Genomic DNA, 18,929 nt, shown 5'->3' on the forward strand with positions numbered 1-18,929 from the left:
GTTGAATTTCCTATTTTTTATTTTCTTCGCGAAAAACCGTAACAAAAATTCTTTTGAATGTTTTTGTGTTGTTAATGGACGTCAAAAAAGACTCTTGACTTTAGCAATACTTATTTCATTCATCAAACTATTCACAGAAACTATTGCTCCATTATCTTTGATTTCAGCATCAGATACGCTATTATAGGCTCTTAAAAAATTATAGTCTCCATTTTGATAGCACAAGTCTTCTGAATGTTTGTGATACTCCCAGTTATTCTCTGTCTGCTATAACGATTCGAAAAACTATAGATTCTTTTGTCTTAGTCTTAATTTTCTTTCTTTCTCTTGGTTTTGGCTTTCATAGAAGCTCAGAAAAAGGCTTCAAAGAAGCAGAAGCTTTTATTTACTGTGTATTTAGCATTTCCTTTTCTGTGTTACCCTTATATTCATGCAAAACCCCTCTATGAAAATAAAATATGCATACATAAATAGTTGTATTATGTAATAAGTGATCTACGCCATGCCCTGGTTTTATTGCATTTTTCATTTCTTTCCTCTTGATCTCTACTGAGCTCGCATTTTTTTTCTTGAGTAACCTAAATGACAACAAACAATGCAAGTCACTGTTTCCTCCGATTGACCGCTTGGTTGGTCAGCCAGAAAACAAAAAAAGGAAGTTTATTTATTCTAGTCGAAAAAAAAATATTCCATTTTGCCTTTTTCTTCTTGTTTTTTTTTACTCTTCTAGAATGACGATTCATATCGAATTACAGTTCGAGTCTACACCTCCTTCTCCTGTGCCGAGAACATACACTGACAACAAACGTCGCCATGAGCAACCTGACGTTGAATCTCAACTGAACAAAATTGTGTCTATATTAGGTTGGGCGCTTGGCAAGGTTAAGGAAGAAATTATGGAAAAAAAAGGTTATTAAATGTACCAAACAAAAAAAAAAGCGCAAGGAGCATTGTTATTGAAATATTTACAGAATCGCATGTACCTTCTCCCGCTGTCACGTTTCTGCTGCGTAGAATGAATGTACAAGAAGAGGAAGTGTACTGTCTCATGACAGGATTTATGACAGTTTATCTTTGTTTCATAGAAAATGTACTTCAACAAGACTTTCAGCATTTTATACAGCTTTTTTCTCAACATGATTCGCTTCTCAATCTAGAAAACCAACCATTTCTTTGGTTTTATGCACTTCATTGCTCTCAAGACACAATGGAAATTCTTAAACAGATCTCAGTCAATATTGATCAGGCCTTTATCTTAAAACATATTGATTCTATTTTTTCGAAATTTTATACGCTTTATTTTTTAGAAGCAGCGGCACAAAAGCATCAAAAAGATCATGGCCAATATTATACACCTCAATCTGTCATTCAATTCATGTGGGATAAATGTGCCTCGATGCCTACCCTAGTTCAATACCTTCAAAGAGATCAAATGCCTCGCGTGTTTGATCCATGTTTAGGCATGGGATCATTTCTGTGTGAATTCTTGACACGGTTTATCAAAGCGTGCCGATTTTCTATTGTTTGGAACGATCCAGACCGGTTAAAGTCGTTGATCACACAAGATATACCTAATCATGTGTGGGGCATTGAGCTTGATCCGTTTGCTTATCAGCTCTGCAAAATCAATACCATGGTCCAATTATTTCCTCTCTATGAGCGTCTTAAAGAACTTGGAGTTAAATTAGAACCTGCAAGTATTCAACGCCTTCGATTGTTCTGCAACGATAGTTTAAAAATGCGCGTCGACACTAACCCTTTCTGGGATACGAACACCAGTCAAGTGGATTTGTTTGAGCAGAATTGTTTAGATCTATTACGTGATGCTTCTCAACTGAAGTTTGATTATATCGTCACGAATCCGCCTTATATGATTAGGAAGACGGGGTTTATTACTCAACCTGATCCAGCTATTTACGACGAAACCAAGTTAGGCGGAAGAGGTTCGCAAGCATATCTTTACTTTATGTGGATTGCCCTTCAGCGATGTGACGATCAAAAGGGCCAAGTTTGTTTGATCACACCTAGTCAATGGACTGTACTTGAGTTTGCTCAGCATTTAAGGTAAGCTACTCCTTTTTTTTTTTTTTTTTTTTGGCACATTATAATTGATTATTAGGGAATGGATTTGGGACAACTGTAAATTGTTAGACATGTACGAATTTGAACCTTACAAAGTGTGGCCCAAAGTGCAGACAGATTCTCTCATTTTTCGTGTTTGTAAACGCAATACAACATTATTAGGTACTGATTTCACATTGTACCTAAGACACACATCAAGAAAAATCTCTCTTCATGAACTTTTACATGTCTATAATCACTTTGACATCACTCAAGGGTTAGACAATGATCTTAAATGCAAACAAACATTCTTGAATGAATCGAATCGTATCCTTACATCTAAACATGCATCTTTTGCTTTTATATTACCCAATGCATCTTGTTTAGAAGAACTCAACAGTATAACACAACATTTACCTCGTCTTTGCGATGGCGAAATATATCGTCCAGAATCAACTTCACAAGATGTACCTCTTGTTTGGAATAGAGGACCCAATACAAATCCAGTTTATTCTCTTGTTGTCAGGACATCATGGGCAATCAAAACATTTGGTGTAGCCACTTACATTCGATGGCTTAGGCCTTGTTTCTATTGGAATGGCAAAACGATCTCTTCAACTACAGCAGGGGGGAAAGAAGGCGAATTTTGGAGAACAAGAGATCCTTTACGACTAGCTAAAAAAGAGAATTCGGCCGCTGAAGCTTATTGGCCCTATTGCAATATCGATCCCGAAAATCCAACACTTCCGTTTTACTCCCTTATTACAGTAAACAAAGAAGACGCTGACACATTGAAGTTAGATCATGACAAACATGGTGCCAAGTCAGAATCAGCAGCACTTTATTACTACTTGAAAGAAGCTCGAATTGCTTTACAGCCAGACAAGACTACAGCTGAACTTGCTTTTTGTCAATACAATAAGTGTGGCACCAATGTGCCTGTCAAAATTGTCCACCCTATCAATTGTGGTTATTTTACTCGCTCTCAACCTCGATCTCGTTTTTTTGTTGATACATCAAAAATGGCTGTTACAAACCAATGTATCTATTTCACTATCAAGCCCAATTACCAGTGGCAGGACGCAAACTACTTTTGTGGCCTTTTAAACAGTACTTTGATTCAATTCTTTATCAAAATTCATTGCTGTTATGATCAACAGGGTCGCATGCGCTTCTTTGGTAGATTGATGGCATATATTCCTTTTGCTCCTCCACCTTCAATAGAATTCATGCAACATATTTCTATGTTCGTTCAAGGCATTACTGTTACACGTAATTGGCTCTATACCTTTATTCGTCATCTAGATCAGGGACAACAATTTATGGAACGCATAAGAAACTGTGAATGGCGTCTTACATCAAATGAAATAGAACTTTTGCATCATTTCAAACCACCTAATGATTGGAGACCTCAGACTGATACGAATCTGGCAATTCTTAGCAATGACTATGCTAATCTGCAATGGATCCATACGTTTGTTACTCAAAGTTATCAGGCTGGTAATAAGAATATAGAGCAGATTATTGTTCCACTTTTGAAAATTGCTTCCTTATTTCAACTTGTTGTCAATCAAATGGTGTATCATTTATACAAAATACCAGAGCGTCTTCAATTAGAAGTAGAACAAGATTTGAACCTGACTAGTTTACGCAAAGAATGGGAGTTTAGAAACGACCTTGAACTTGATCATCAAAACATCAACGATTCAGTCAATCGCGTCTTTCATATTGCTAAATCGTTCACTAATATTTAGATTATTTTTTTGTATATAATATTTTTAATTCTATCAATAAATACTGTTTAATGCAAATAATAACAATAAAAAAAAACTATGAATAAGAAGGAGGAGGAGCTTGTAATGAGCGATCAACATAAGTTAGAAGTTCTCCTTCATTGTTGTTTGGTTGTATTAATGAATTTTGTTGATCTTCGCTGAACAATAAATCGTCTGTGTGCCCACCATAAGCAGGGGGAGGAAGTAATGAACCTTGTCTAGGTGCAAATGCGGCTTCTCTATGATTAGCTATAAAAAAATGAGCAAAATGTACAACAAAAAATAGTTCTTACCCGCAGAAAACAAGAAATCTTCATAGCCAAAATTGACAGAAACATTACAAGGACCAATGGAGCCGATAATAGGATATACAGGGTATTTGAAGCCAATGGAGGCCTTACCTAAATTCTGACCATTCCTGGTAAAAAAGACAGTGCCACTATGACAGAGATAGCCAACGCCAATAACATCTCCTTCTTTAATGCAAGGTCCATAAGGTCTGCCAAAAACCGGATCACTTGCAAAAATGCTTCCTGTATTTGAATGATAAGCAATTGAGTGCCTATGCCATCCTAATGTGATAGTTAATATTCTATTTATTGATGCATTCAGTCTTTACCTGGTATTCTCCATCTTGGGTATGGTTTTGTAGCAAGCCCTATCGCTAATCTGTCTTGATCATTCAATTGCAATACTTTGACTTCCCAATAACTAAATTCCTGTGTAGGCACTGGAAAATTTGTGGTAATACTGCCCTGTCCCTGACAAAAGACAATATTGGTAAAATCATCGTCCATGATGGCTGCATTACTTTCTTCTTCTGAATTAGTAGTTGTTTCTGTTTCGACAAATTTCCATGCATGTACGCCTTTGTCTATCACTTCTGGAAACTTTGTTACATCCATATATTGTGTTGTGTTAGGTGGGTATTTAGACTGCCATTCTATTTTATTTCTCGTTAAATGTAAACGTCTTTAGAGATTTTCTTACTTAGAATAGCTTGTAAAGTTTGTTCATCAATGGTATCTAAAGCTGTTGCTACTGATCTAAGAGGCTGCCATTCATTTTCTTGTGTTGATGAGGAAAGCTGTTGATGAGAAGCTAGGTTTCTATTTTTCATTCGTTTTATCAGTCGAAACCCAAGACACGCTGAAAGTGAAAAGAGTATCACTAGACAAATTACTATCACAGCATAAAAGCTCTCTCCACCACTTGGCATAGTGTATTAAAAAGAAGAGGTATATGTATGTACAACAACAAAGAAAGGTAAAAAAAAAAAAAGGTAGTTTGTGATGTGTTACAAACGCCGAGAAATAATTTTATAATCGATTCTCAGCATCTCTCTTGAAACAGCATTTATAACTTGTATGCATATATCTATGTAAATGTATTTGTGTGCTTCCATGCACACCTGAAGTACAAGACTGTCTACAAAAAGAAAAAAAAAAAGGTGGCGAGAGTGGCTGAACTACGGTATTGCAATATGTGATTCATACCCATAAAAGTGATCTTCATCTTAATTAACCAGTAATGGCAATAAATACTCTTTTCGAATTGCGATCATCGCTTTTAGCCTCTTTAGGCTCAAAGCCTGAATTTATAGTATTAAGCAATTGACATTCATCTTAAGGCATACAAGAATGAACAAGACATATAATTCCAACACAAATAGCTTAGGTATTATTACAAGACAACGTTTCAATAAGAAAATGGTTGTTGATAAGAAGCGAAACCTGCTACATGTCAGATGATACATGTAAGAATAGAAAAGAAATGCTTATTTGATTAACATGAATCTTCTCTTATAGAATTTTCTTGATCATCTCGAAAAGCTACTATATTACAAACATATATCAATAAATATTAACAAACATATTTTTGCTATGCAGAATGAAGCATTGGTTTACAACATTAATTGACTGTATTTAATGGAACAATATGCTTCTATCAAAACGTATGTAGCCTCTCTCTCTCTTTTTTTTATGAATTTCTGTTGGTATCAGAGATAAAAATGCCAATTTTTTTTTACTTCAATAATATTGTCAACTGTCATTGCATAAAATAAGTTTTGTAATGCAATGGTTACCAATACCTGAAAAGTTGATTGATGCTCATAAAAATAAGCGCCTGAAGCAAAATATCTTTCGGAGCTTTTTGCCTTTCAAAACAATTAGTTGGAAAGGTCTGTTTGTTTGTTTTGATAGAATTATATTTCTTTGTTTATTCCCAGAATAAATACCGAGTCTTATCTTGTGATTGCTCTCATATTCTCGGAATGGCATAATCCATCCTCCCAGCTAAAGAAAAGCATAGGATTCTATTGGTACAAACCATCAGTTAATTGCAATTCTGTAGAGGAAAAAGAAAGGACGAAAAACGAGCTCTTACTGCGGTATTGGTTACTAGCTGGGTATCATTAATAGATTAGGGTATCGGAATCTCTTCTTAATTTAGACATGATCATAAAAAAGGTATTACCAATTGCTTTTGGCGATGATATGCCAAAAAAAAGGTCAAGGCTGAAATAGCTGCGTCATGGTACCATCGGTTTCTTGTTAGGACCGTTCACAAGTAAAGGAGTTGCTGCTATCTTGTTGATTATGATGGTCAATGAGTTACTTACTTTTGAAATATGCAGCTCCTGCCATGCCTGTAAATCGAAGCAAGCAAACATTTTTAGGGAGGAAGTGATATCTTCAAATGCAACAGATGCCATATACAATGGAAATGTGGCATCCATGTAGCCAAAAATAAAAATAAGAAACATGCAAAAGATCAAAGAGCTTGAGGAGTCAATGGTATCTCCACTTGCTCCACAGGTAACGAATGCAATCGCAGGAAATTTTTTTGTCCAACATCTGCTGTATTCTGTATGATTTCTTTTTGCTTAAGGAATGTTTAAAACTTTACACAAGAAAAGATTGTATTGGATTGTATTTTATTATTCCCATGAGATTTCCTTCTTTGTAAAATCATTTGGTTCGGATGTAGACAGAGAAGGTTTAGTTTGTTTGCTTTTCAACAAGTTAGTTTTCTGAAAATGATTAGCAAGCATGAGGAACTAGACAATTATAGAATAAACACAAGAATGGAATTACAGTATTTCTACTTCAAATTCAGACGATGTTAAATTTTTTTTGGACGAAGTAAAAAAAGAAATTAGACAAGACAAATTTAGTTTTTAGACGAATAGAAATTTATGTTTAGACTTTTTACCTGTAGTGATCTTCATCCTTTCCGAAGAAAAGAAAGCCGTGTTTGCTACGGCGATACTTCAGCAGAAATTTGAATAAGAATAACTTTAATGCTCTTATAAAAGGCTCTTACCAAATTTATAATATTTTTTAAGCATTGGTTTTCTCTCGCTTAAATGGTTCTGGTCTTCCTTCTCCCATCCAAACGGCCTTCGATATTTTCATCATATTTGTGGCAGCATTTACATCTCTCTGCCAAACTTTGTTACAATTTTGGCAAGCAAGAACGGAATTGCCTTTGAAATGCGTTGTTTTCACCACTCCCAAGTTGCTATAAAAACACGAGCTGCACGTTTTAGATGTTTTAAATTCGTCAATCGTTAAAACGATCAACGCACCAGCAGCTTCGCGTTTTCTCAGTGTCTGAAACAGTTTCCCTACCACCCCACATCGAAGATTTTTCAACTTGACCATGTCTTTACCAAAGACACCATCGCCAAAAACGACCAAAGGGCACTTTTCTTTTTCTTCGCGAAAAGGAAGGGGTTTCCACTTTAACCTATTAAAATAAAAAACTTAGAAACTTCTATTAAAGAAAGGCTGATTACTTACTTCTTTGCGGTTGTATCAAGTTTTGATTTTAGCCCTTCATTTTCTTTGCCACCATCTATCTTGGGCTTTTTCTTCTTCTTTTTTCCTCGCTTGACATTCTTCTTTCCTTTTTTCTTCCTCTGAAATTTGTTGTACTTGGCAGTACCGTGAGTTAACATATTAACCATCATTTCTGGTGCCCGTTGCCTGCCTTGATACAGCTGGAAATGACACTTTGCGGTTTCCTTGCCGTAAAATGTCAGTAGCCTGTTAAGATGTGCTAATATGTATGTAGCATAATTTTCATATGAGTCTGGTTCTGTTGTTTTTGACGTGGGAATTTGGGACTCGAGTGTAAGGATACCAGAGCGTTGTTTCTTTGACTCAAGTTTTTTGCTATACACAGTACTACCTGTCAAATGGTAGTATTCCTTGGCGGACGACTTCCGAATTTGCTTAGCTGACTCTACGCCTACAACAGCTGTAAATAATGATTTACGTCCTGGATCAAGGAAAACCGGTTGATACTGATTGATGACCTCTTCGTAGTTGAAGTCTTCAAGAGCTAATTCAACACCAGTGTCATCCTTCTTTTTTTCCCTTCGATAGAACAGAAGGTCAACAGAAAAACCGTCGGATTTGAATGTGTTTCCAAACAATATCTTGTTATTTCCGTTGGGTGTGAGATCATCCATCCTAGATATATTATAATTATCAGCAAGAAAAGAATATATTGTGGACGGTATTATACCATACTTTAAACGTAATTTTTTAAAATTAAAAACACGATGAAACATGTTGAGTTGATCTTTATAGCCCCTTGGCAGGGTCTCTTTGATAAATGGTGCTAATGCATTAGCGCTTATGCTTACGAATCTCCAATGTAAACCCGGCGTTGGTGACAATGAAAACAGTCTTGGTAGAGGTAATCGTCTGACATCATAGACTTTGTGGCTCTTGTGTTCTATCTCGTATTCCGATATAATGTTAAACAGACAAGGAATAAATGTGTTAGGCGCTTGAGACAGAGTTGTAAGAGCCACCCGGGTCGTTATTGACTCCTTTAGTGGCAGGAAGGTTTTATCAACCATGGTTTTCTTTTCTTCAGTAAATTCAAGAACTCGAGGCCACACGGGATTTCCTTGGCACACATACTGGTAAACGTAAGGGACAATTTTTATAACATCTGAACGTTCCATTGACTATATATAGTATTATTTACGTACTCTTTTATAATAGTATTGTACTTACTATGAATATATTTTGTGTTTTATAGAATATATACTTGTATATTCTTGATTCAAATGTTTCTACTATGTGATTGTTGTATACTGTTTGTAGCTGTTGGGACGCTTCTGAAATGCACTGACTGACGCCACTGGCAATTTTTTCTTGATAAATAATAGTAGGATGACTTTGCTTGAAATTATTCCAATAAGCAAGTAATCCGTGCTGTAAATAGTTGCCATTTGTAACTCTTTGGTTTCTAACAAGTTGTATTATTGAATACCAGAAATTCTGTTCGTATATCGCATGAGGAATAGGACTATTTGCTTTTGCCAAGCTGATAATATAAAAATTCACGAAAAGCTGTGATCTGACAACAATGTTTCGCAGATGTTCACAAGCTGAGACAATTCTTGGTTTGAGGATGGCTTGATACTCTCTTTTTACGCATTGTTCAAAAGGCAGCTTTCGCGTATATGCCTTATAATTAGGGCCTAAATGCATCAGAAAAGTTTCTTTTTTTGAACGTATATGATTGGGGCAATCAGGTGAACGAGATGTTTTGTGTCCTTTTTGACCACAATTTCCACATGTATATGTACTTGTGCTGCTATCAACAGTCCTGGGCCTTTTTGCATTTTTCTTGTCCTGCTTTACTTGATCGGTCTGTTTTCTTTTTTTAGAGGCACCAACTTATCAGAACAGAAAAATTAGAAAAAATAAACACGAAAAAAGTATCAAGGAGTTTACCGTCATTTGCAGTGACTTGAATGTATAATTTGCACTTATAATGTTGTCTATTATAATGACCAGGCTCTTTGCAGTCTGTGCATATTCTGTCTTTTTGTAGGTCTTTAGCTAACTGAAGGGTATTGCATGAATTTAATTCTTACCATGATTGACGCTTGAAGCGCTTTGGTTTCGTCGTTTTTTAGAGACATCAGCTTTTTTGCCTTCAATAATAAATTTAAACATGTTGATAGATAAGAAAAAAAAGATGAAAAAAATCTCTTGTACAATTTTATTTTATTGTTTAAAATGGAGAAGGAAATGAGATTACAAGCAGAGTCCGAGCAAGACATTCCCTTTCAGTATATTAGACACAAAACGATAAATTGTGGAGACAATTTGAGGGACACCAGAGAATAGTACCAATTGAAGTGTGCAGCCTAAAATAATCAATGCATCAACTGAACAAACTCAACCAACCAAAGGAACTTTTACTACTGTCACATTCGTACCTGTATCCCATTTTCCTATGTCTATCCCACAAATATGATGAAAATATCGAAGGCCGTTTGGATGGGAGAAGGAAGACCAGAACCATTTAAGCGAGAGAAAACCAATGCTTAAAAAATATTATAAATTTGGTAAGAGCCTTTTATAAGAGCATTAAAGTTATTCTTATTCAAATTTCTGCTGAAGTATCGCCGTAGCAAACACGGCTTTCTTTTCTTCGGAAAGGATGAAGATCACTACAGGTAAAAAGTCTAAACATAAATTTCTATTCGTCTAAAAACTAAATTTGTCTTGTCTAATTTCTTTTTTTACTTCGTCCAAAAAAAATTTAACATCGTCTGAATTTGAAGTAGAAATACTGTATCATTGAAGATGATTTTATTGAAAGAGAAAGAGAAAAAAAATGGTATTCAAGAGTTATTAAGGGGTTTGCTAATGCAAGGGAAGAGAATTGATACTATTCATATAGATACATTATTTATATATTTATAAGAGAGAAGAGTTGGTGTGAGGATAACTAATCCTTGTAGATACCAACCTCTTCATCACGCTTGATTTGTTCTTTGTCGACCTTGTAGTCATCTTTGAAGGCCAAGACAACACCTCTGTTGAAGAGCTCATCAATGTCTTCCAAAGAACGACCTCTGGTTTCAGGCAAGAAGACAAAGGCAAAGACACCCATGAGAACAGCGCAAGAACCAAAGAAGAAATAAGTACCATAAGTAATTTTGGCAAGCATGAGAGGGGTAACCTTAGCGATAGTGGCATTCATACCCCAGTTGAAAGCAGTAGTGAGCGAAAGTGCCATGGCACGAATACGAGTAGGGTAGATTTCTGAACAAACAATCCAGACAATGGGACCCCAAGAGAATTCGTAACCAATAGCGAAGAGGTAGACCATGATGATAGCAACATAACCCTTGGCACCAACAACAGCACCAGCAGCAGAGCTAAGAGTACCACCGTTTTCTTTTTGGAGAGCCAAGATCATACCACCAAGGATATAGAAGGCAACCATCATGATCAAGGAACCAATCATCAAAGTACGTCTACGACCCAACTTGGTATCAATCATGAAAAAGGAGACAAAGACAAAGGCAACCTTGACAGCACCATAGACACCAGTAGCAAGAATGTCAGTTTCACCACTGTCGAGACCAATGGACTTGAAGATTTCAGGAGCGTAGTAGTTGACGGCATTACTACCGGTCCATTGCTGGAAGATTTGCAAGCAGATACCAATAAGCAATCTGTGGAAATTGCTGCGTTCAAAGAGTTCCTTGTAAGTACCAGCTCTGGATTCCTTGTCAAATCTAGCAGCGGCCAAGATTTCTTCGTATTCTTCAATAATTTCGGGGTGGTCTTCGGGCAAATCACGAAGTCTGCACAATTCTCTCTTGACATCGTCGTTACGGTCCTTGACAGCAAGCCATCTCAAAGATTCGGGCAAGAAAGGCATACCAAGGGCAAGAACCAAACCAGGAATAAGTTGGATACCAAGAGGAACACGCCATTGAGCATCGCTTGCAGGAATATGCTTCAGACAACCATAATCAATCCAGTAAGAAACCATGATACCCAAGACAATCAAGAATTGCCATAGTGTACCCAAACGACCTCTTAATTTACGGGGAGCAATTTCAGCAATATACATAGGAACCAACATGGAACAAGCACCAATACCAACTAAAAAAAAGATCAGATTAGTTTATATCTTATATCTAATTGAATGACTACTTACAGCCACCAAAGAAACGACCAGCCATCATACTTTCAATGTTGGGAGCACCAACTTGAAGAGCAGAACCGAAAAGGAAGATGATAGAAGCAATAACGACAGACCATTTACGACCCAAAGGATCTAGAATGAGGCGGTTAATAATCTGAATTATATTGTTCGTTTAACAATCGTATTACCAGCAACAAAATTAATCAACAAAGCACCTGCACAACAGCCAGCTTGGAGTACAGATACAACATCACCCTTAATGCTTGCAATTTCTGCTGCGTTACCAGCAATACCAAAGTATTCTGGAAACGTTGGCATGGTCAATACACCAGAAATGACACCTATTTAAAAATGGTTAATTTGATTCGATTTGATTTGATTTGATCTGGTCTTACCAGTATCATAACCGAATAAGAAACCACCGATACATGCGACTGTTGTCGCAATTTCTGAGAGATACTTCATTTATATAAATGTGCTTGTTTTCTTTTTCTTTTTATAAAAATATATAGAGGTATAATTAAGACAAAGGATCAAAAAAGAGAGAGAAAAAATGGGAGAATATGCACTTGTTAAAGAAAAAGAAAAAAACAATAAAATGACAATAAAGCATGTCTTTTTATACTCTTTTTTTTATGCCCCGCATTACAAGACAATGCTTGAGTTTGCATTTGACCTTCATGTAATCCAAACAAAAGAAGCATAGGTCATATGAGTTTGCAACGCTTTCGATGTGTACAAAAAGGACATTTTAAATTCTCCTAAAATGTTGCTCAAATCAGTTTTATTCCGAGATGACAGTAATAAAGGTTTATATTTTTTGGTTTTTGGTTTTTGAAACTCCAATACAAGTTTCTTTTTTCAGCATATCATTTGTGGATGCTATTCCTTTAACTTTAAAAAAGTTAGACAGATATCAAGATACGTTTACATGTAACCAATGTGAATGTGAATGTGGAGAGTTTTTTATTTTTATTTTCTCCTTTTATGATTTTGTAATTATTCTTGATTTGGATAAACATGTGTATATACACATACACAGAATAGAAACTTGAGAAGTGAGAGTCAATAACTAATCCTTAAACATTGGTAATATTGAAAAATGTTGTGTGATACAAATAAGAGGGGGAAAAGGGATCTTGTATTAATGCCCATAATCTGATTGATTCTTCAAGTATCACAAACACTTTTGCTTTTCCCACCACCTGCGGTGAGAAAACAGAATTATATAAAATTCTTTATTAAGCAAAAAAAAAAAAAAAAAAAAAAAAAAAAAAAAAAAAAAAGCTTGTCTTTATTGCTTGCATATCAAAGTTAAATTGGTTTTGTTAAGCACCAGTCTATAGTCAATACATGTACACATTCAAAGTTTATTTTCGAAATATCATTTGTATGATAACATGATGGGTTACCATCAATCCCTACTTTATTGAACCTAAAGTAGTCAGGTCATTGAATGTGTCACAAAAGAGTGAAAGAGAGAGGGAGAATGCTTCAACCTTCTTTAGGCTTTTTCCCAGTCAAGATATACTTTTTTAAGACACTGCAGAGGTAGTAGAAAAAGCCAATACTCTTTATGTCCACTAAAGTTCTTATTCAATTTCTTCTAGATGTATCCTATTTTTCATTTACATAAATTGTGGGGCAAAATCGTGGGGTAAGCAAATAGGAATAGAAAACGAGATTTGTATGACTCAAATTGTCAGAATAGGCATACGATATCTTATACATGTGTGAATGTGTGCGATATATAAATGTGTGTGCGTGTGTGTGATGTAGGATCCATACTTATAAATTGTCCTTCGGCGAAAATAAAAAACTTCCTGAAGATATATACACGACCTGTCTGTCATACCTTCTTGCTAAGGCTTCCTTCTGTAATGATGTCAAAATAAGCTTATAAGAAACATGCGGTAAATGGTTTCAACTGCAATGGCTATTTTATCATTTTGACATGATGCATAAATACAGTTATTGTCCGAAAAAGACATTTTGTGAAGCGGATGTGAACTTGTAGGAGCATTTATTTTTTATTCTTGGTTTATTAATACTGCCCTTTTCTCCCTTGGTATACCGTAAAGCGGGAAAAATTATATTTTTTTGTATCTAGAGGGTTCAAACTCTTTCTTTCTCATTTTCTCTCTTTCTTTCTTTTTATTTCTTTCATGGTTAACTTTTGTTCATTATAACTTTTGTTTTTAATTCAATAATAAAGACTTGGGATAGTTGTTCTTACGCAACTACCATAATATTTTTTTTTCAACAAACATATAGCATTCGCCTTAACAGAATGTAACATGCAGGATTATGTACGTCACTCTTTCATATTACTTTTGTACCGGAGATCAAATCACATTATGTTGGAGTCTTGTTGCATATTGTTATTTTTTTTTCACACCTTCCTCTTTTCTTATATTTTCTTGCCTTAAAATGAGTGTAAATGAATTCAAAAACTATCATGGTTTGGCTTATTTTTGTTCTTCATATTAGAATCCTAAACTTTCACCTGTTCAAATGCGCATGTTTCAAGCCAAAGCTGTAAGAAAATTAAGGTAAGAAGAGACACACACTTTGATTACCTCAAGTTAAATGATGATAACATAGCTTTGAGCAAATTGGAAAGGAATTGGGATGCGATGAAGTTTATGCAGCAGCCATCTTTTATGGGCAGGTAAACACAGACGAGTTAAAAAGGAGAAAATATTGATAACATTTAAAAGGCCAAACCTACAGACAAAGAGTTGTATAAACTTTCAGAAATATTAAATGTACCTACACAGCACTTGTTGGAAGAAATGGGAGCTCATTACTTTCCCACTAGAGGAGGGTACGTGATTTGCCTATGAAAAAAAAACAACTCATCATATCTTAGACTGATGGAAATGCCTCCTCAAGATCCTACGCTTTACAGACTTGTTGAAATGATTCAAGTATTCGGATTTCCTATTAAAGCAGTTATACATGAAAAGGTTTGTCAATTCATGCGATTTTGTTTTACTTATTGGTCCTAGTTTGGTGATGGTATTATGTCTGCTATTGATTTTAAGGCACATGTTGATAAGGCAAATATTTTCAACATTATGCTAGAAAAAAAAACTTACCATTCATACAGGTTGAGGATCCCGCTGGTGATCGCGTAAAAATTACATTGGATGGTAAATTCTTACCATACAAGCAAAGTTGGTAAAACAATAAATACATGCATACCTTTACACCTTGTTATGTTACACCAGTCTACATCTAATCTTATCTTTATCAAAGCTCTTTCTTTCTCTTTGCAGGTTAAGACGTCATTACGGCCTGGATAAGTAATACAAGAGAAAAATCAATGAAAGTCAAAGAAGAACTAATTTATCGTGTACGATAATATTACAGAGCATTCAATTTCACAGAGCAAAGAAAAAAAAGAAAGAAATAAAGAGCTGGTATATAACGCATCATCCATTTTAAAATCAATATAGTAAGGCATTAGGTATAGAACCAAAGATAAAGTACCAAAAGTAAATATCATATGAAGTATCATCCTTCAATTCATCATGTAAAGCATCACTGTAAGCATCTGTAAATAATTTTATAAAGCATATGAAGCATCGTCTTGTAAAGCCTCTTATAAAGGGCTGTCCTATTGCAGCAGAAAAGAGTATAAAACGCTTGAATGGCCAGTCTTTTTTTTATGGGCAATTTAGCTTAAACAAGAAGCGGATGATGTTTTCAAAATTTATACATTTATTGAAAAAAAATTCTAGAAATTAAGCAGAGCACGAGATACATAAGCAATATTTATATTGTTACTTACATTAGATTAGAAGAAAGAGCAGAGAATAGAAGGGAGATGAATTAGTAACAGATATGAACCAGCATATGTAAAATACTTAAACGGATACGAGGAGGTAGTTGAATACCTCCTCTAGAGCCATACATCATGGTAAACTAGGAAACATTGATGTGTGTATCAATAAGCGTAATGCTATTGGTATGGTTGTGTAAAGCTATTCATCAAGACTCAAGTTTAACCAGCTCTTGTTCTGAGGAATAACAAAGAATAACAATCATTAAGGAGTAGGTTGTTTGTTTGTTTCTTTGCGCTATACTATCTTCTCATTATATGCATACTACTACACGCTTGACCAACCAGTACCAAGCTGTGATTGATGCCAAAGGTTGCACCACCAAGTACTAAACTACATTATCTTAAGATAAACATCTCAACAAAAACTGAGCGCGCTTAAGTATCAGCTTGGCATGTTAAAGGGCTCTTGGATCATGATACCTTTGCTGCTGAGTTCGAATAACAAAAAACTGGGCTAATTTTTATTTCGGGTCAGAATATAATAGATTTATACAATTTATTGAACAAAAGAGTTACCCTTGGTGATGTTCTTCTTCAATTCAGGAACAGCCTTGGAGATGAGTTCCTTTTCATAGTCAGAAATTTCACCGAGACCGTGAATCTTTTCAACACCTTCGGGACCAAGTTCAATGTTGGTAGAGAAGTATTCAACACCTTCAGAGGCAAAGACATCAGACTTGACGAAAGAAGGTTCGACAACACCCTTCTTACCACCAACGGTAGCTTCCAAGACAGAGTTGGCCATACGAGCACCAGCGTAAGCCATAGAGAGAGTGGCAGAACCAGTACCGTTCTTGGCCTTCACAACTTCATCACCACCGAATTGGATACGGTGGGTCAAAGCATCTAATTCTTCCTTGGTGAATTCAATACCAGTTTGAGAGAGAAGAGGGACAATGGTGACACCAGAGTGACCACCAACAACAGTGACATTGACGTCCTTGGGATCGAGGTTCTTGATTTCAGCAACGAAACGAGAAGCACGAACAACATCAAGAGTGGTGACACCATAGAGACGCTTGGGGTTGAAGACACCAGCCTTCTTCAAGGTTTCGGCAAAGATGGGGACGGTAGAGTTAACAGGGTTGGAGATGATAAGGAAGTGAGCATCAGGACAGTGCCTATATAAAATTGAATGAGTTTTCACACGTCCAATACTTTCTTTTTCTCTTTTTTTCTCTCTCTCTCTCTCATTATCTCAATATGAGCTTACTTGGCAGCAGCAGTGGCGAGGTCGCGAACAATAGAGGCGTTGGTGTTGAACAAATCGTCACGGGTCATACCAGGCTTACGGGGGACACCAGCGGGAATGACAACAACATGGGCGTCTTTAAGAGCAACCTCCAAACCTTCGTTTTCGGGAGTGTGACCAGTGACCTTGGAGTTAGTGTTGATGTGGCTAAGATCAGCAGCAACACCGGGAGTGTTGACAATATCGTAGAGAGAAAGGTGGGTGACGTGAGGGTTTTCCTTTAACAACAAAGACAAAGGTTGACCGATACCACCAGCAGCACCGAGAACAGCAACCTTGGAGAGGTTAGCAGCAGAAGTAGAGAAAGCACGCTTAGCGGCGACAGACTTGAAGAGACGAGAAGCCAACATTGTTTATAAGATATGTAAAAGAAAAAAAAGAAAACGCGGGATGGAATAGAAGAGAGCGAACTTATAGCTAAACATAACCCCGGGGGTAACAATGATCTCAGTCACACTTGCCATAATGTTTATCCGGGCATGATTTCAGGGGAGGTTTATTTCTGATTACACAAGTAAATCGTTTGAAATGTGTTTACTTACTGCATTATTTGATTTGAGAGTACAAACGGATGATAGCTGTGATTTTTGAATAATTGATTTCAAAATATCACCTGAAAGTGGTGTTTTCCCTCTCTTTTGTAAATTGGCAATTAATGTACCGACAAAACTATTTTGAGAGAAAAGTTAAAATGGAAAAATGATTTTCATTCAGGATCATTACCAATCACCAGCACCAGTGACACTCTTGATCTCATTTGCTTGTATAAATTCTGGGGAAAAGTATTCAATCACAGACTTATTATGCACAAAGAGACATCCTTCTTCACCCAACTTGGTCACAATATTAGGAATATAGTTGGACAAGAAGATAGCATAAGGAGCCACTGTCTCGGCTAGTCTTGGCACACCTAAGCAAAAAAACATGTCAAGACAAAATTCTTTGAGTGTCACCATTACCCTTAAGTTGGCCTAATAATGATTCATCTACTTGACCTACTTGAAGAGCAGGATCAGATCGAATTTGGTCACACATAGCCTCAATTTCAAATTGATTCGGTGTTGTATATTGAACAGAACGAGCTTGCATCGCCTTGTTGCGTTGAAAAAGCTTGAGTGACTTGGGAACAGAAGTAGGTTCAAACAAAGCTATATCTGATTAAACACCATTTTTCATACGCAGCCAATTGTGTACCTGGGATTGAAAGTGAAGCACAAGTAGTTGCAATGCTTTCCATTAAGGTAGACGTAATGTTACCATCAAAGCAAACAAAACTAGGCTTTTCTGTTTGTAAAATAGAAACAATCTTTTTTGTTTGTTAGAACATGTAGAAGCAATGGTCGTATTACATTTGAAGAATCTATATGATCGAAAATGTTCATATCAGCAACTGCAGCTACCAATTGTCCGTCGTTTGAATGAAGTGCATTGTAAACCTGTTTCAGTATATAAGAAATTATCACGTTTTGATTAAATACTTGCTGCTGTAGGCTGGTTTTTCAAGGTCTGAATGTATTCTGTCGACTATAGGATGGATAAGCACATTCTCTATCACAAATCATCCAGCATGTGAATTACCATGCCAATTGCTTTCATGCCCTGTCGGACGGATTCTCCTGCTAAATCATCCCCAACAACTGAAACAAGCTTGACGTCTTTGCCACCCGTTCTCCATGCGGCTTCTGCCACGTTGCGACCAACACCACCCAAACTTTGCTTGACGTGACCGGGAGTAGACGTGTGTAAAATAGAAGACCCAAGTGTCTTTCCTACAGTAGCTGTTATATCAAGCGCGATCCCACCTATAACAAGTAACTAGAGCAAGTCAATAGCTTATCACAAACACAAACAAGACAACTGACAGACATAATAACGTCTAACCCGAAAAAATAATTGCAAATGAAAAATAAATAAATCAAATAAATTACAAGAGGCCAAAAGGTTAATTTTTAGAACTCATTACACTTTTGATTGGATCAAACTAAATAGACTTTAGCAAGAAAACAGCCAC

At 36.1% G+C, this 18,929-nt stretch overlaps 10 protein-coding genes across 10 annotated transcripts; 2 read left to right on the forward strand and 8 right to left on the reverse strand.

Moving 5' to 3' along the window:
* Positions 1 to 1,207: 1,207 nt before the first annotated feature.
* B0P05DRAFT_568027 (S-adenosyl-L-methionine-dependent methyltransferase) lies at positions 1,208 to 3,815 on the forward strand (the record flags this gene model as incomplete). The annotated part of the gene is made up of 2 exons (XM_051581169.1): positions 1,208 to 2,064; positions 2,120 to 3,815. The coding sequence occupies 2 exons, from the start codon at positions 1,208 to 1,210 to the stop codon at positions 3,813 to 3,815; spliced, it is 2,553 nt and encodes an 850-aa protein (XP_051439500.1).
* A 28-nt stretch (positions 3,816 to 3,843) lies between these two features.
* B0P05DRAFT_523277 (concanavalin A-like lectin/glucanase domain-containing protein) lies at positions 3,844 to 5,109 on the reverse strand. Its single transcript, XM_051576066.1, has 4 exons — positions 4,827 to 5,109; positions 4,456 to 4,779; positions 4,130 to 4,408; positions 3,844 to 4,085 (listed from the first exon to the last, which is right to left on the reverse strand). The coding sequence occupies exons 1-4, from the start codon at positions 5,053 to 5,055 to the stop codon at positions 3,892 to 3,894; spliced, it is 1,026 nt and encodes a 341-aa protein (XP_051439501.1). The 5' UTR covers positions 5,056 to 5,109; the 3' UTR covers positions 3,844 to 3,891.
* Positions 5,110 to 5,426: 317 nt separating this feature from the next.
* Positions 5,427 to 5,724, reverse strand: B0P05DRAFT_523280 (uncharacterized protein). The gene is made up of 2 exons (XM_051576067.1): positions 5,645 to 5,724; positions 5,427 to 5,592 (listed from the first exon to the last, which is right to left on the reverse strand). Exons 1-2 carry the CDS (start codon positions 5,657 to 5,659, stop codon positions 5,434 to 5,436), a joined length of 174 nt encoding a protein of 57 aa, XP_051439502.1. The 5' UTR covers positions 5,660 to 5,724; the 3' UTR covers positions 5,427 to 5,433.
* Positions 5,725 to 7,180: 1,456 nt separating this feature from the next.
* On the reverse strand, positions 7,181 to 8,316 carry B0P05DRAFT_576887 (uncharacterized protein; the record flags this gene model as incomplete). Its single annotated transcript, XM_051581742.1, has 4 exons — positions 7,181 to 7,240; positions 7,277 to 7,589; positions 7,643 to 7,888; positions 8,087 to 8,316. 4 exons carry the CDS (start codon positions 8,314 to 8,316, stop codon positions 7,181 to 7,183), a joined length of 849 nt encoding a protein of 282 aa, XP_051439503.1.
* Positions 8,317 to 8,574: 258 nt separating this feature from the next.
* B0P05DRAFT_461237 (uncharacterized protein) lies at positions 8,575 to 9,352 on the reverse strand (the record flags this gene model as incomplete). Its single annotated transcript, XM_051574062.1, has 2 exons — positions 8,575 to 8,823; positions 8,873 to 9,352. Coding segments are annotated over 2 exons (729 nt in total), but the record flags the coding sequence as incomplete, so codon positions are not given.
* Positions 9,353 to 10,429: 1,077 nt separating this feature from the next.
* Positions 10,430 to 12,486, reverse strand: B0P05DRAFT_523289 (general substrate transporter). Its single transcript, XM_051576068.1, has 4 exons — positions 12,212 to 12,486; positions 12,005 to 12,157; positions 11,829 to 11,948; positions 10,430 to 11,773 (listed from the first exon to the last, which is right to left on the reverse strand). The coding sequence occupies exons 1-4, from the start codon at positions 12,279 to 12,281 to the stop codon at positions 10,605 to 10,607; spliced, it is 1,512 nt and encodes a 503-aa protein (XP_051439505.1). The 5' UTR covers positions 12,282 to 12,486; the 3' UTR covers positions 10,430 to 10,604.
* Positions 12,487 to 13,346: 860 nt separating this feature from the next.
* Positions 13,347 to 13,683, reverse strand: B0P05DRAFT_523290 (uncharacterized protein). Its single transcript, XM_051576069.1, has 3 exons — positions 13,528 to 13,683; positions 13,427 to 13,473; positions 13,347 to 13,367 (listed from the first exon to the last, which is right to left on the reverse strand). The coding sequence occupies exons 1-2, from the start codon at positions 13,667 to 13,669 to the stop codon at positions 13,445 to 13,447; spliced, it is 171 nt and encodes a 56-aa protein (XP_051439506.1). The 5' UTR covers positions 13,670 to 13,683; the 3' UTR covers positions 13,347 to 13,367; positions 13,427 to 13,444.
* Positions 13,684 to 14,153: 470 nt separating this feature from the next.
* B0P05DRAFT_523294 (cyanate hydratase) lies at positions 14,154 to 15,240 on the forward strand. The gene is made up of 7 exons (XM_051576070.1): positions 14,154 to 14,252; positions 14,307 to 14,368; positions 14,421 to 14,487; positions 14,537 to 14,643; positions 14,689 to 14,785; positions 14,828 to 14,878; positions 14,929 to 15,240. The coding sequence occupies exons 1-7, from the start codon at positions 14,247 to 14,249 to the stop codon at positions 15,001 to 15,003; spliced, it is 465 nt and encodes a 154-aa protein (XP_051439507.1). The 5' UTR covers positions 14,154 to 14,246; the 3' UTR covers positions 15,004 to 15,240.
* A 922-nt stretch (positions 15,241 to 16,162) lies between these two features.
* B0P05DRAFT_460889 (malate dehydrogenase, NAD-dependent) lies at positions 16,163 to 17,268 on the reverse strand (the record flags this gene model as incomplete). Its single annotated transcript, XM_051574040.1, has 2 exons — positions 16,163 to 16,787; positions 16,880 to 17,268. 2 exons carry the CDS (start codon positions 17,266 to 17,268, stop codon positions 16,163 to 16,165), a joined length of 1,014 nt encoding a protein of 337 aa, XP_051439508.1.
* Positions 17,269 to 17,318: 50 nt separating this feature from the next.
* Positions 17,319 to 18,826, reverse strand: B0P05DRAFT_102175 (Ribokinase-like protein). Its single transcript, XM_051572939.1, has 8 exons — positions 18,781 to 18,826; positions 18,497 to 18,733; positions 18,401 to 18,442; positions 18,268 to 18,354; positions 18,113 to 18,224; positions 17,918 to 18,066; positions 17,642 to 17,828; positions 17,319 to 17,587 (listed from the first exon to the last, which is right to left on the reverse strand). Exons 1-7 carry the CDS (start codon positions 18,784 to 18,786, stop codon positions 17,814 to 17,816), a joined length of 648 nt encoding a protein of 215 aa, XP_051439509.1. The 5' UTR covers positions 18,787 to 18,826; the 3' UTR covers positions 17,319 to 17,587; positions 17,642 to 17,813.
* Between the last annotated feature and the right edge of the window lie 103 nt (positions 18,827 to 18,929).

Source organism: Gilbertella persicaria (assembly GCF_025201335.1).
Source record: "Gilbertella persicaria strain CBS 190.32 chromosome Unknown B0P05scaffold_2, whole genome shotgun sequence".
In the NCBI taxonomy this organism is placed as follows: Eukaryota; Fungi; Mucoromycota; class Mucoromycetes; order Mucorales; family Choanephoraceae; genus Gilbertella; species Gilbertella persicaria.

What these genes read in the sequence shown, in the direction of transcription:
- B0P05DRAFT_523294 (XM_051576070.1), top strand. An exon ending in AAAGCTGTAAGAAAATTAAG is followed by an intron (nt 14,369 to 14,420) that starts GTAAGAAGAGAC and finishes ATGATAACATAG; the next exon opens with CTTTGAGCAAATTGGAAAGG. An exon ending in CAGCCATCTTTTATGGGCAG is followed by an intron (nt 14,488 to 14,536) that starts GTAAACACAGAC and finishes AACATTTAAAAG; the next exon opens with GCCAAACCTACAGACAAAGA.
- B0P05DRAFT_523290 (XM_051576069.1), bottom strand. Translation starts at nt 13,669, where the DNA reads ATGACAGACAGGTCGTGTATATATCTTCAGGAAGTTTTTTATTTTCGC. An exon ending in ATGTATAAGATATCGTATGC is followed by an intron (nt 13,474 to 13,527) that starts CTATTCTGACAA and finishes CTATTTGCTTAC; the next exon opens with CCCACGATTTTGCCCCACAA.
- B0P05DRAFT_523277 (XM_051576066.1), bottom strand. Translation starts at nt 5,055, where the DNA reads ATGCCAAGTGGTGGAGAGAGCTTTTATGCTGTGATAGTAATTTGTCTA. An exon ending in AACTTTACAAGCTATTCTAA is followed by an intron (nt 4,780 to 4,826) that starts GTAAGAAAATCT and finishes GAAATAAAATAG; the next exon opens with AATGGCAGTCTAAATACCCA. An exon ending in AGATTTCTTGTTTTCTGCGG is followed by an intron (nt 4,086 to 4,129) that starts GTAAGAACTATT and finishes ATTTTTTTATAG; the next exon opens with CTAATCATAGAGAAGCCGCA.
- B0P05DRAFT_102175 (XM_051572939.1), bottom strand. An exon ending in ATCATATAGATTCTTCAAAT is followed by an intron (nt 18,225 to 18,267) that starts GTAATACGACCA and finishes CAAACAAAAAAG; the next exon opens with ATTGTTTCTATTTTACAAAC. An exon ending in TGCTTCACTTTCAATCCCAG is followed by an intron (nt 18,067 to 18,112) that starts GTACACAATTGG and finishes AATCAGATATAG; the next exon opens with CTTTGTTTGAACCTACTTCT.
- B0P05DRAFT_523289 (XM_051576068.1), bottom strand. Translation starts at nt 12,281, where the DNA reads ATGAAGTATCTCTCAGAAATTGCGACAACAGTCGCATGTATCGGTGGT. An exon ending in CTTATTCGGTTATGATACTG is followed by an intron (nt 12,158 to 12,211) that starts GTAAGACCAGAT and finishes ATTTTTAAATAG; the next exon opens with GTGTCATTTCTGGTGTATTG. An exon ending in GTTGATTAATTTTGTTGCTG is followed by an intron (nt 11,949 to 12,004) that starts GTAATACGATTG and finishes GCCTCATTCTAG; the next exon opens with ATCCTTTGGGTCGTAAATGG.